This window comes from Gekko japonicus, unplaced genomic scaffold (assembly GCF_001447785.1).
Source record: "Gekko japonicus isolate JY-2015 unplaced genomic scaffold, Gekko_japonicus_V1.1 scaffold39, whole genome shotgun sequence".
In the NCBI taxonomy this organism is placed as follows: domain Eukaryota; kingdom Metazoa; phylum Chordata; class Lepidosauria; order Squamata; family Gekkonidae; genus Gekko; species Gekko japonicus.
In genome coordinates, this window is record NW_015169778.1 from 2,330,540 (window position 1) to 2,345,684 (window position 15,145).

Below are 15,145 nucleotides of genomic sequence, written 5' to 3' on the forward strand. Positions count from 1 at the left end.
CTTCCCACGTTTTGTCTTTTCTTCATTCTTTCCGAACCATCGACCTGCGTCCTGCTTCAAAGGCAGGGCCGGACAGACTGGGGAGTAGAGGATAAGCCCCTCCCGCTCAGGGGCCAAAAATAGTCGGCCGGCCCTGGCTTCGAGGGAGGAGCTAAGATCCCAGGTGTAAAGGACTGCCCCACTGCCAGGACCACTGGAGAAGCAACTGTCCCCCATGGTATTCTACCATATTGACGTAGCACCTTTGTAAAGAGCATAAAAGGGTGGCACAACTGCCACCCTCAGCATGACCAGAAGTGCCAAATGTGTAATGGAAAGCCCGAGACACAAACTTTGAAAAGTAGAGAAAAAGTGAAGGAAGGCCTCTGTGAGGAAGCACAGTTGTCAGTGAGCTTCAATGGAAGCGGGGCAGCAATCAAGAAAAGCAAGAACAGCATTTTTGCGCAGAAGTAGCCAATGTCCAATTATTTTATAATCCTAAGCATTTTGTCTCTTTATGTCTTCATTGGAGGCTCCAATGTGTCTAGGGTCTCCATTAGCTTGCCATGTTGCATGAAGTCTTAGGGTATGCATCCATTTTCTTTTATAGTAAATGGGTTGTTCTATGCAAAGCAGGAAAATGAAATCAAAGTTGTTAAAACTAAGCAGGTATCTGTCTGGTAAATGCCTGTATGGGAGTCAGTCCTGAAGCTCCACCGGAAAGGAAGAGTTCATATGTGGCTCCTGGACAGCCTCTGATTCAGCACTTACTTTCATCTCTAGCATTATTTACATCTCAAAGAACCTCGGAAAGCGGAGAAGTCAAGGCATAACAAGCAGAAATGAGATAAACTGGAGTTCAGTTTAGAATGCGCACCAGGGAAGCCGTGCAAGAAAAATTCAGCGCTGTTTCCTAGTAGAAGAATTTGGAATGCTAACATTTTGGTATGTAAGGAGCATGTAACATATGCTCTGGCCAAAGTAAAAATTTCACCATAGTATAAAAACTATTTTAACTGTAGCTGTGTGTACTTAAATCTGTCAATTTAGAATTTCATGAATCTGATGAGGTCAGTGCTAGAATAAAAGCCAAGGCCTAACAATGCAGACTAAAGGTTAATGTGACTTATGCTACTGCATTTAGAAATATAATGGAAAGTTTCTAGTGCACTTCATACTTCGTTAGAAGAGTTTTTAAAAGGACGTTCCAGCCATGATAAAAGGAGGCTCTTATACTGTAACAAACTCATTAGTCTTTACAACATCACTGAACTCTTTATTGCATCTGGTAAATCTGATGGTGCCTGGTGTGAAAGCTTGCTTCTGCTGTTCTTAGAAGGCTAATTGGTAAGTATTTCTTTCTTGAAATTAAGTAACTGTGAATCTCAAGATCAAACAAAACTGTATTACAAAACTACATTTTGTTAGATAAACAGCAGACCATGATAAGCTGGAAAAGAATTAACAGTGCAGTCCTAAACAGAGCTACAACCTTTCAAGACCCCTGTAGTCATAAGAGCATAAGAGAGGTCATGTTGGATCAGGCCAGTGGCCCATCCAGTCCAACACTCTGTCACACAGTGGCCAAAACCCAGGAGCCATCAGGTCCACCAGCAGGGCCAGAACTCCTGAAGCCCTCCTGCTGTTACCTCCTCAGCACAAGAATACAGAGCATCACTGCCCCAGACAGAGTGTTCCATCTATATGTTGTAGCTAGTAGCCACTGATGAATCTGTAGTGTATCAGGCCCCGACAGGGTCGGGCATGCCTGGACTTGCCCAGGAACAAACACCTCAAGCTTCATGCCAAAAGACAATGGGCCAGTAGGATCCTAGCCAGGCCCAATGAAAGGGCTAGGTCCCAGGCCAAGAGGCCAATAGGTCTCTTGGTCACTGTAAATAGCCTATCGGGAGTGGGGTGTGTGTTTGGTGGTGGGTTTCTCTGAAGGAATATAAGCCAGCCTGCGAGCCGGTTAGGTGTCTTTGTTCCTGACTAAATAAAGGTATGCTTAGCTGAAATCACTCTCCGTATGCATTATCCATATATAATTATCCATATATTTAGTCAGGCTGTAACTTCTGTTTAGGATTGAACTATTAAGTGATGCAGTTTGCCACACGTCCCACTAGATGGCAATACTTTTTGGCTATATTGAAACCAAGCAAACCATTTGCAGGCTATTACACCATCCCTCAGTTTTCAGATGAACAGTCCAGACCCTGCTAGGAGTGAGCTGAAAAGATGGATGACTGCAACATCTTACAAGCAGAAGATATTTTTGCCACCATTTTGGCATTATTAAAAAGTTGTCTTAACTTTCAGTGATGTTATCAAAGAGGGGAAAAGTGTTTTACCAGTTTGGAATAAGGACAAATGGTGCTCAAACAGGATTTGTTTGCCCTCAGTAACATTAGCATGTGATGGATCTGACTCTGTAATCCCTAATTGGCTGGGATCACCATCTGAGAAGCATTACCATCCTCTACACTGGCTTTGTTTGCCACAGTAATGTCTGTCAGTCAAATCTGATTGGCTACAGACTGTCATCTTGTTCACTATGTGAACCTTACTTAAATCTTCCAGGGGGAGTTGGGGGGCTGTCTGACTAGGTTCAAGAGGTAGTTAATGCCAGTTTAGTGTAGTGGTTAAGTGCGAGGACTCTAATCTGGAAGAACCAGGTTTGATTCCCCACTCCTCCACTTGCACCTGCTGGATGACCTTGGGCAAGCCATAGTTCTGGTACAGCTGTTCTTGAAAAAGAGCAGTTTCTGTCAGAGCTCTCTCAGCCCCACCTACCTCACAGGGTGTCTGTTGTGGGGAGGGGAAGGGAAAGGAGTTTGTAAGCCACTCTGAGACTCCTTTGGGTTGTGAAGGGCGGGGTATAAATCCAATCTCTTAGTCTCTTCTTCTTCCTTAAGAGAAGGGGTGGTTGCCACAGCCTTCAAACAGGCTGTGATGCGTCCACATCTAAAGAAGCCTACCCTTGAACCTAGAGATTTCAATAAATATCAACCAGACTCAAATGTTCCATTCCTGAGCAAGGTGATTGAACGAGTGGAAGCTGGACAAGTTTTCCTGGATGAGGCAAATTGTTTAGATACCTTCCAGTCTGGGTTTGGGTCTGTTTATGGGGTTGAAACAGCCTTGGTTGCCTTAGTGGATGACTTGCACTAGGATATAAACTGAGGGAGCACAACTTTATTGACTCTCCTGGACCTCTCAGTGGCTTTCAATATCACTCATCACAGTAGTCTTCTGCACTACCTATCTGGACAGGGATTGGGAGGCAGCATTCTGTGGTGGTCCCAGTGCTACCTGGAGGGTAGGTTTCAGAAGGTGGTGCTGGGGAACTGCTGCTCAGCCCCATGGCCTTTGGGGTCCCATCTTGTCTGTTTGCTCTTTAACGTCAACAAGAAACCACAGGATGAGGTCATCCAGAGATTTGGGGTGGGCTTTCACCAATATATGGATGAAATCCAGTTCTATATTATGCTTCCGGCTGATTTCAGGGAGGCTGCAGATACCCTGAACCAGTGTCTGGAGACAGTGGGGAGTGGATGTGGGCTAATTATCCTGATAAGACAGATGTGAAGATGGTAGGCTGAAGTTCCAACCTGGGATTTAATGTGTCACCCATTCTAGATGGGGTTGCACTCCCCTTGAAGGAACAGGTCTGTAGTCTGGGGGTATTCTTGGGTCTACTGCTGGATAAGCAGGTGGCCACTGTGGTCATGAGTACCTTTTACCTACTTCATCTGGTTAGGTAGCTGTGCCCTTTCCTGGGCAGAAAAGTTCTGGTCACTGTGGTGCATGCCCTGGTTACATCTAGATTAGATTGCTGCAATGTACTCTATGTGGGGTTGTCCTTGAGAAATGTTTGGAAACTTCAATTGGTACAAAATGCTGCAGCCAGGATGTTGACTGGGGTGGATTGTAGGGACCACATCACTCCAGTTTTGGCCCATCTACACTAGCTCCTGATTTGTTTCTGGGCACAATTCAAGGTGCTGGCCTTGGGATCAATAAACCTGAAGGACTGCTTAATCCCTTATGAACCTGCCTGACCACTTTGGTCTTCTTTGGATGCCTTGCTGCAGGTGCTTCTACCTTCTGAGATTAGGGAAGTGGCAACCCAAAAGAGCAACTTCTTAATCACAGCACCAAACCTCTGGAACGCTATCCCCGGGGGAGATTTGTTTACTCAAGTCACTCAGTAGCTATGCCCCACCGCTCAGCATGAGTGGAGAGACAGGGTGGCAAACAGTCCCAAGTCTACATAACACCCAAACCCCAGAGGAATCACAATCAAAATATGGGTCCTCATTCAGTCAAGCCACCCAGTAGCTAAGCCCCTCTGCTCAGCATGAGCAAAAAGACAGGGTTGCTCAGAGATACCTTAGCCCACCTAACACCCAAACCCCAGCAGGGAAGAGGAGTTCACAATTAGGAGGGAATAAATGAATGTGCTCTGCTAGTCTGCTTTTAACAAGTTCCCTGTCTCTCTGTGTAGCTGCAAACAGCTGACGAGAGGGTGTGAAGCTGAGCTGAACATATATATAGCTTTCCAGCCAGCAGTGCCTGTTAAGCTTTGCAGGGCTCCTATTGGTGTTTCAAGGCTGGAGAATTCCAGCCCTCTGTTACCTTGGAGTTTTGTAACCAGTTTAATTGAGGGGAGACAGTCTGTCTGGAAATGTATTCATTCATGAACTGCCAAGAACAGCACCAAAGTTTGATTTGTGCCAGGCGCCCTTTCACGAACACCACTTCACGAACCACAAACCAGCCAAAAATTGTGACAGACTTTAGTTCGTGAGCCGGTTCGAGCCCATCCCTATATATCACTTCCCATCCCACTAAAAGCACAATTTTTTGCTTAAAACAGCCATCTGAATTATATTATTAAAAAGAACAGAGAAGCTCTGTGCCATAACATGCATTTAAATGCTGTGGATAGGAGTACAACAGGGATCATCTACATATTTGGCATTTTGTATTTATTGCAGTAAGGGCCTGTAATCCATATTTAAATGGAGAAATTTATACAGAAATCCTAGAAGGCAGTGTATGATGTGTGTGTTGTAAAATCACTATTAACAGTCCTTTGACAGTTTTGCTGTTGTCACAGTTTGCTGCCAATTTATATGCAGTGTGTCAATGCTGTCTGCATTTCTTGCATTTCCTATTAAAACATGATTCCTACTTCCAGTCACATAATTAGACATAACTCCACTAGTCCCACCAGCACAGTGGTGATATTACATGAAGACGGAAAAGAACCTTATTGGTCTCATTTGTTTCATCCATCCTATTTTTTGTTAACTTATTAAGCTTATTGTGGCACTGAAGAAGAGTCACAATAATGGACAGTTCTTCCAATTGTTTCCTTATCTATTGTCTTCAATGATTATGGTTCTTCTAGGGTAGACATCAATATCCACAAATATGTAGCGATACTCATATTTTCCACTTTCAGGATTCTGTAACAAACAAAGGGGGGATTTTTTTTTTTAATTCATGGTCACTTAAGAATAAAAAAAATGCTTTTGGCTAACTTTATTCATAGACATCATACCTCTTTCACTTCCAGATGAACTGTCCCTTGTTTTCCTTTCTCTGAGCCTTCAATGTAGAATTTTAGGCGCATATATTTCAGTCCATCTTTTATGTACTCAATGTGACTGCAAAAACAGAGTGAGAAAAGGTGTTGCAAGATCTGGTCTGAAGAGACCAAAGATGGAGATGTTCCACCAGGTATATGGTCAAGGATAGTGACGGTTAAATGAACACCGCCCCAATTCTATAATACTGTCCCTCAGACATCCCTTCCTGATAGTATTAACTGTAATTGTAATGCATTGGTTTATTATGTGCTATCATAAATTAATTGTTATTGTCACTGTTATTATTGTAAAGTTACTTTTAACTATTTTATCATGCTGTAACCTGACCTGAGCCCTCCAATGTAGGAAAGGGTGGGATAGAAAATCAAAGTAAACTGTAATTGTAATGCATTGGTTTATTATGTGCTATCATAAATTAATTGTTATTGTCACTGTTATTATTGTAAAGTTACTTTTAACTATTTTATCATGCTGTAACCTGACCTGAGCCCTCCAATGTAGGAAAGGGTGGGATAGAAATACAAAGTAATAGATAGATAAATAAATCTAGTAACACACTACTAACTAAAGACACAAACCATGTATACTCAAACTCACTGGTTAATCAACTACTACTTAAGAGACAGCAGTCCTATGTAAACTTATATGGGACTAAGAGTCATTGAACTCAACTGGACTCACTTCTGAGTAAATGTGCAGTTGTGCTGCCAGCTGATTAGGAATGTGTAGTGGTGAAGCAGGGAAGAGAGGGAGTGTTTTTTCAAATGGTCAGACCAGATCAAACCCAGTAAATAATCAAACCCAGTAAATGGTATTACTGAAATTCTTAAAAAACCCTCAAAAAAAGCTCTCCACTGGAAGAGAGGAAGAATGACAGGTCCAAGGGCCTGAGGAAATAGTTCTGATACAACCAGGACCTATGAAAATGCACACCTTCCTTTCTAGACACTGTGATAATGTGCTTGGACTGTGCTGTGCCACAAGAAGACTGGATCAAATCAAGTTTGGAAAAGAGTGTACTAAGGATGGTGAAAATAATGATGGAAGCACAACTGCAGCATGATGTTATGAGGATGCTCCAGAAAAAGCACTCCAGTTCAGAGCTGAGAAAAACCTCTTCATGGAAGCAGCCTTACTATATAAAAGTGTATCCTTGCTATGTTTGACCATGAGTATTCTTTTGCCCTTTATAGAGCTGACAGACATGGCTGTGGAACAGCATCACCTTGTTTTGCAAATTAAAGCTGAAAATGACTCTTGTACTGCCATTCCAACTTTATACAGTGCATACTTCCCTCCAACGAGTTCTCTCTGTAACTTGTGAAAGGTAATCATGTGTTAAGCAACCATCAGACTAAAGATATCTAAAAATGTTTCACAATAGATTTGTTCTTCTAAACCATAAAATAATACTTTGTTCATGTTGTACTGATTGTCTCAAAGTAGAAACAAAGGTGTTCTTGAGCAAAAGATATTAGAAATAAAAACCCCTTTTGTTCACTGCTATAATAGGGAGAAAACCATTTTGACACTTCTCCCAGTTCTCAGATAGCTCATTGAGCAAAATTCTAATGGTAACAACAAGTTACCAAGGTGTTCAGAAAAGTTTGTCCTCCATTATTTCCTCTTTCTGTGAGCAGCTGTACTGAAATGAGGGCTTATGTGTTGTAGTGTGAAAGTTCTAGTGGCAACAAGAGAAGAATCTAGTTCTAGGGCACCACTGCTCAAATATGACCCCAGCCACACACCTCCATGGTATAGACACTAAGTCAGGGGTGTCAAACTCATTTGTTATGAGGGCCAGATCTGACATAAATGGGACTTTGTCAGGCCAGGCTATGTATGTTATAAAATGTAATGCCAGGTAGTGAAGATATCAACTTTATTAAAGGACACCAGCAAACCCAATTAAAGGGTTTTTCAAGTTATAATACAAACATGCTTAAAATAGTAAGACTCTTTACATATTTTGTTTAACAGTCTTTGAAAACTGACACCTCCCAAACTCCCCCCCCCCAAACATGCCTGCCTAAAATAGAAAGCTGTGGGGATAGTGGGATTTGGCAATGCAATTTTTTATATAAAACATCAAGATAAAGCACAAGAATCACAACAGAAAGTAAAAATAAAAAATAAAAATAAAAAAATGCTCTGAGCCTCGGGAAACATGAAATGTCTGAGCATTACAAGCTCCCCCCCCCCCGGTCTACTCAGAGAGGCAGTGGCTCTCCAGTGCAATGTCCCCCTTTGGCTGTGGGTTCCCAGGTCAGAGTACTCACTCAGGCACCTGTTCTCAGGTCCATTCAGCAGAGACAAGCTGGCTCCAAACATCAGCCCTTTATTTGCAAGGAGACAACTTCAGAGGCATACAAACTGGAAACTGAAACTACTTGACCTCCACTCCATTGAAATACATTGCAGCTCAAAAAAAGCTGCAAAGAAAACGAGGAATGGATTTTTCATTAAGGTTTCTGGGCCCAGAAAGACTGCTCTAGGACTGGAATGACAGCCCCCAAAGTAGAATTCCATTCCCAAAACACAGCTACTACTCCCAAGGACAGTCATTCCACTCTGGGGGCTAGTCTATCTAGGCCCAGAGACCTTAAAGGAAAATCCATTCTGCATTTTCTTTGCAACTTTTTCTGTACTTTAGCCTAGAAGAGCTTCCTGCTGGAGGAGAAACAGGCGAAGGCAAGGCCCAATCAGCTGGGAAGTTCAGCAGCCCCGATCTCCCTTGGCAGGGTAAGGACTGGCAGGGGTGGGGGAGAAGAGAGCTGTGGGTCTGATCAAAGCCCTGGGCAGGCTGCTTCCAGCCCACGGGCCATAGGATTGACACCCCTGCACTAAGTTATGTTCTCTTCTACCGCTTTGAATTAAATGACCCTAAAAGAAGTGAATATGATAAAAGTAAAAACAGTAAAAAGGAATGATGCATTTTCAAAGAGGGTACTAGGAAAGAAAACTAATGCTTCTATAAGATATGAGTTCTATAAGATATGAGCTTACCTGACAAGCTGTCTTCTCCCACGGCGAGTTGATTCACCATAACCTTTTATGGGTTCACCAAAAACACCTATTACCTACACAATAAAGGCAGGATAGGATAATTCACTTTCTCTACTGTCGAGTAGTAGATCAATAATTTACACAACATTAAAATCAGTAATGGCAGACAAGTTTTCTTGCCGCACCAAAGTATTACTACCACCAGTAACCTTCCTCTGAAAAGTTCAGATATGAGGTGGTACCCCAGAACACATCCCAGAATCCTCTGCAATGTGTAAAGGACAAACCTGCAGCACTTCCTTGGAGCAGTTGACTAAAAAGGGTTCCCTGAAAACTCTGAAGATTATCCATGTAATGTGATCTTCCCACACTTTCCAATTGTCTCTTGCTCATTGCTGTTTGATATACAGGGATGCAGGAATTTACCAAGAATGCTCCAGATGCCTCTGCACCATCATCCTTGACAATCAGAAGGCCACATAATTGCTGCCCTTCCATCTTTGATAGTTCTGTGATACAGAGCTCAAGAGTATTCCAAAAGAGAGACTTCTTTTTGCTGATTTACCAAGGCAAAAAAGCTGACAGGTTAATCCAGCTGAGTTAGCAGGAAGCTTGACTGGCAAAACTCTTATTCTGGCAATGTACAGTATGTACAGCCAGTGAGCACATCATTAACTCTACCATGAACTCCTTCCTTTTCTCAGGTACTCTGATTCAGTCCCCATTGCAAGATAAACAAACAGGACTGCAGTATCAGATGAGCAAACCAAGTGCCATTGGTTTAAATGGGCTACAGAAAGGCAATATTTCCTTTATAAGACAAGGGCAGCTTCTAAAGGAAAAACTCTTACATGCAAGTATGAAAACAAACCTCAGGGTGTGCTCTGCATTTCTCTAAAGCATCTCCATAGATCTTACTGGGACTAGAGGAAGAGAACAACTCTTTAAAAATCACGTAGAATAATCCACCTGAAACAGAGGGGAAAAACAGATGTAGCTGAACCAAGGACCAGTCTACAGAAATAACCAATAATAAGTCATTTGTAAGATTTTGTTGTTTCAATAACCTGTAATGCCGATCCCAACCACCACTACAATTAAGTATGTGAAATCTCTTCCAGCTTCTTTCACTGAAAGAGACAAAAAACAAGACAGATAACTATATCATACAATAAAATTCACACTGATGTTTCATGGGCATGTGTTAAATGGCTCCTAATAGTTTCATTAAAACTTTATAAAGATAAAAGCATAGTAATGTTTGGCCAAAGAAGGGGGACACATGGAAGTCCTAGCAAATGTACTAACCCATGGGCCCCATCTTCACACCCAGGAAATGTGCAGTGCAGTCCTGTGCAGAGTTAGCTTATGCAGCATTGTTACTGCATGTTTGCCTGACTCTCAGAGTCAGATGAACCACTGTCAATAAATCTGTTTCTTCCAGTGACTGTGATCACTCTATACCTGGAAGTGAGATACTATGACATGACTAAATATGCACGTTCTACTGCCACCAAAGTATACCATGTGTGCCCTCTACTTCTGACTGTTATGCCTCTGTGTCTTTTGAATCCACTAATTTAAGTTACTGTATAAAAAAGCCCCTTCTGAGCGATGAGTTGCAACCAATTAATTTGGAGAATTATTGCTACCTTAAATTACAAATTTCTTCTCTGTAAGCCAATGTAGGCTCTTTTAATATGCCACACTTTGTCACTGACTTGAAGGCAAGCTCTCATGAGAATACGGTCTATTGATCTCTCCATCATAACTGCTAACCTCATACACTTCAGAATTACTAGGGTATTTATAGAGCAGTCTTAAGCACTATTCATGTAACTTTACAGGACTGTTCAAGATGGGCAGCCATGTTAGTCTGTAGCAGCAGAAAAGAGCAAGAGTCCAGTAGCAGATGCTTCTTCCAGACTTTTAAAACATAAACAACATTCCCTGCAGCTGCTGTGTGGCAATCAAGGCAGGTCCAGGGAACCCAAACTAAACCTAACTTGTTTAAAAATGTATCATGTATTTTGGTCCTGAGTTTACACACCTTCCTTTTGTTCTACTTGAAGCACTACAAAATCATGCAAAACTTTTTTGACTAAAGACAACAGTAGTATGATGTAACAGGCAAACAAGCGTTGCATCATAACATCTTCAACTCTCTGAGAATAAACTACTATCCAAGTGTCTCCAGCCTTAGTTACCTTTTGCCCCTTACCCTTCACTCCAGTGTTATCCTGTTGGAATAAATGGGATTAAACTAAAGCAACTCTGCATAGAATTGCACTGATACTGAAGTAGCTTCACCAAATATTTGTTCAAAGACTTTAGAAAATGCTTATTTTAAATGTTAAAGTACAACATTAATCTTTATGCAGGGAACACTGCCTCTGATCATTAAACTCAGCCAGGCTCTCACTTTTATGAATTGTTTGGCAGATAAATTATTAGTTTTATATGGCTGAATAAGAAACCGTAAAACAATAAAACTGATACTGGAATTGGTTGCATGGTACAAATACAATTCAACTATAAACAATGCAACGAGCACAGTATCTTTACCTATATACTATCAGCAAAGTGTGGCGCCCATTTGTGGATACCTAAATCTGCAGACTGGAGCCACGTGGATGCTAAACAGGTTTGTCAGCAAACTTAGGGGGACTCCCCAGTTTTCAAAAAAAACCTTGAAACAAAAATAAAACAGGGGGTTTAAATCCCCCCAATACAATTGCTTTGTCTACACACATGCAGACAATGCTCTTAGCAGAACGGAGGAGACAGATTCTGGCAGCCACTATGGACACAGCAGAGGCTTCGGGCCAGCTGTGGAGGGTGCCAGTGGATGCTCTGGCCCAGCTGCAGTGGATGCTGGCTGCCATTTTGGGCCTGGCAACAGTGGAGGAGCACACTGGTAGCTGCTCTGGCCCAGCCATGGAGGACACAGGGCTTAATAGCAGGTAGTGGGGCCTGGAGCTGTTCCGACGATGGGGGGGAGTGATTCCCCCTGCAAGTCTCCTGTGAGTGTCGCGGGTCCCTACTTATCTTATATCTAATAGTGAAGGGGGAGGGTATCTTTTGATACTTAAATCCATGGATTGCACCCATTTACACAGAAGGAAGATTTTTCTACAAACTTGAGGGGGCTCCTAAGTTTGCAGAAAAATCAAAAAACCAGGGGAAAATTTGGAATGGGGGTTGTAAATCCCCACAAACAGAACTTGCCTGTGTATGTGCAAACAATGCTTTTCTGTTGGAGCCGCTGTAAGGGGGAGGCACATGACAAGGCCACCATGTTACCCGGCCTTGACAACGATGACCTCAGGCCCAGTACTGCTTTGCCATCAGGGCTCCAGACATTGTCACCACAGCCCCTGGGCCAGCACTGATCCTGGTACTGCTGCTGTGGCCTGTGTGGCTCCTTCCATTGCCATTACTGCTCCTGAGGCTGGCACAGCTCTCGGCTGCTTGGCTGGAGACACAGAAAGAGGCCAGCCCTGTGATGGAGTACAAGGGGGAAGCAGCCAGGCAGAGCACTGACGATTGGGTGGCTGGCTGTGGGTAAGAGTAGCGGGGGAGGATTCAAGCTTCATCATCCTTTTTGTTCACTTGGAACCCCCTACTGACAATATTAAAACCATATCTACATTACATTCAAACTTACAACAGTTTCATTGTCTAAGAATTCTCACAGGAAACGATATAGTTTTGCAAGGAGACTAAAAAAGTCTGTGTGAACCCTAAACCAGGCATGCAAATACTCACTGTCCTGAGTATTAGGGAATAGAAAAGGTTTCCAGGCAACTAGCCCAAAAACATTTGCAAACTCATAGAGCATGCAAATACTCACTGTCCTGAGTATTTGGGGCTAGAAAAGGTTTCCAAGCAACTAGCCCAAAAGAGCTGAATCTACTTTTCTCACAAACATGAACAACATAGGTAGAAGGTTAGTAAAATACTTTGTGGGATAGGAACTTTGGGCACTTGAATACAGCTACGTGGGATAGGAGCTTTAGGCACTTGAATTCAGCTATGAGGTCGCCTCATTCAGAATACTGTGTACAGTTCTGGTTGCTGTATCTCAAAACTGATTATTACAGAGCTGGAAAACGTACAGATGAGAGAAACCAAGACAAGCGGTCGGAGCAACTTTCCTATGAGGAAACATTGTAGAGATTGGAACTTCACAGTCTAGAATAAAAGACAGCTGAAAGGAGACATGTTAGAGGTTTATAAAATTATACATGGGGTGGAAAAAGTGGACAGGGATTTTCTTTCCTCTCCAACAACACTAGAACATGGGGGCATGTAGTGAAGTTGGTGGGCAACAGGTTCAGGACGGACAAAAAGAAACATTTCTTTACTCAGTAAGCAGTCAAGTTGTAGAATTCACTGCCAGTGGACACAGTGATGGCCACGAGTGTAGATGAGTTTAAAAGGGGATCAGGCAGACTCATGGAGATCAATCAATGATTACTAGCAATAGTGTGTAAAGGGAACCTCCACATGCAGAGAAACAGGAAACCTCTGAATACCAATGCTAGGAGGCAGTATCAGGGGAAGGGTTTGACCTCTGTATTGTCCCTCCAGGGCAACCAATTAGCCAATGTGTGAACCAGTACAGAGGACTAGATGGACCACTGATCTGAACAAACTGGAATCATCTTGCCTTCTTTGCTAAACTTTCAACAGGCATGCATTCCCTAAGCTTGGTAGGTAGGTTATAACTCCTATTATTATAGTCTATAATCACAACTTTAATCCAGTTAGGGTTTACCTTTGCAATGTAAGTAACAGTGTGCCTTAGAATAGGTTGGACAGAAAGTAGGTCACTGTCCACTGCTAGATCACTGGTCAATTCTGGCAAACTGCTCAGTTCTTGGAGTTTTGCAAAAAAATAAAAAAATAAAAATGCAGCACTAGATAGACCTTGGTCTGATCCAGAAAGGCACTTACGTTCTTAAATCAAGAGTACATAGGCAGGATAACACAGATTATGTATGCATTAATTATTAAGAAGTGCTGGATAATCAAACTTAAACACATATGTGAACATGAAGAGAAGCGCAGACTATGCAACAGAAATCAGCCATTCTAAATCTTAAAGTATATGCAGAATGACACAACCACACTCAATTAAATTACTCTCAGATAGAAGGCCCAATTTCCATGAAAATTTGACTCTGGACATTTTTTATTTTAGAAAGTAAACACTGCTTATGCCATTGTACCACACTGTACTGAAGAGAAACACACCACACACAGGCCCTCATCAAAAATGCATACACCAGTGGCCTTAATAAATCCCAGATTAGTATGATATTTGCAATTATGGGTTGAATACCTAGAGGAGTTACACATAGATTAACTATGCACAGAATAACCCAAAGTTGTAGCTAGAAAAATACAAAATCACAGTTTGGGCAACCTCCCATCCCTTACCTTTCTGAGCAGCTGATAAGGAGGCTCCTCCTTTTTGGCTTCTTGGCACTGACACCTGTGTGTTGCTGTTTTCAGATTTACCTGATCTCAGGGACCCTTCCGGAGTCCAGATCTTTCTCCTCACATTCGCAAAGGCTAATCCAGGGTGCAAGCCAGATTCATTGCAACTCAACCTTTGCCCTAACTTGAAACATACCCAAGTCCTTATAAACGCTTTCCTTTGGCGTACACACAACCGTTGCACAGGCGATCCCAGTAGCTTGTCGCTTAAATGAATACCTCGCATCAAAGACGAAAGCATCATAACAGAAAGTTAATATTGTGCCAAGTGTATAAGATCTATTAATTATATTAAACCTTCTTAAGCTCTGTGAAAAGAACTGTATTCATCGTATTGTAAATTACTCTCTCTGCAAAACCTGCACAGCTCCCACAAGAAACACCCCCCTCCAATACACACAGTTTCACCACTCTCACGTCTTCATTAAGTTTAAGAAACCGACGGACGCACGAACAACATAGATTCACTGACAATTGCAACCCGCCCCGCCATTATGAGTGCAAAGCTCTCTGGGAAGTGAAGTTTACAGACTGTCTGACTTGCTCATACCTACTCAGGAAAGAGCACTACAACTACCAGAGTGCAAAGCGTCCTACCTTTCAACAAGAGTCCAACAGCGGTCACGTTGTCTTGATTCCCCCCTCCCTCCTGGATTTCAATCTCTTATTTCTGGAAGTAAGGAAAACTCGAAAAGTTTAAGCAACACAAATCCTTATCTTGCCGAAGGTAATCGTAGGGGCGCGCATTAATTTGGAATAAACGCCTGCATTTTAAGCAGTATTGTAAAACTACAACTGGAGTTTAGTACATCCCATTTTTTACTCGGTTTGCAATGCAAGATGATTATTTTTCATTTACTTAGCTGATTTGAACAGTTTTAAACGTTGCCCACAATCAAAGTAATGGTTCGCGTAGGAGTGCAACCATATACACACATCCAACAATGTACACTCGTTCTCAACCAAGCGATAAACCAGTGGAGACTGGACCACTTTAAACTGCGGGTAGAGAGAGGAGTTTGAAGCCTCCATAC

At 42.3% G+C, this 15,145-nt stretch overlaps 1 protein-coding gene across 1 annotated transcript; it reads right to left on the minus strand.

Moving 5' to 3' along the window:
• Positions 1 to 4,657: 4,657 nt before the first annotated feature.
• TIMM21 (translocase of inner mitochondrial membrane 21 homolog (yeast)) lies at positions 4,658 to 14,585 on the minus strand. The gene is made up of 6 exons (XM_015416741.1): positions 14,052 to 14,585; positions 9,674 to 9,736; positions 9,478 to 9,575; positions 8,607 to 8,680; positions 5,552 to 5,657; positions 4,658 to 5,456 (listed from the first exon to the last, which is right to left on the minus strand). The coding sequence occupies exons 1-6, from the start codon at positions 14,353 to 14,355 to the stop codon at positions 5,364 to 5,366; spliced, it is 738 nt and encodes a 245-aa protein (XP_015272227.1). The 5' UTR covers positions 14,356 to 14,585; the 3' UTR covers positions 4,658 to 5,363.
• Between the last annotated feature and the right edge of the window lie 560 nt (positions 14,586 to 15,145).

Coding starts and splice junctions, on each gene's coding strand:
- TIMM21 (XM_015416741.1), bottom strand. CDS start 14,355: ATGATGCTTTCGTCTTTGATGCGAGGTATTCATTTAAGCGACAAGCTA. Junction 9,576..9,673: donor GGTTGGGATCGGCATTACAG/GTTATTGAAACA, acceptor CCTCTGTTTCAG/GTGGATTATTCTACGTGATT. Junction 5,658..8,606: donor GGGAGAAGACAGCTTGTCAG/GTAAGCTCATAT, acceptor CTGTTTTTGCAG/TCACATTGAGTACATAAAAG.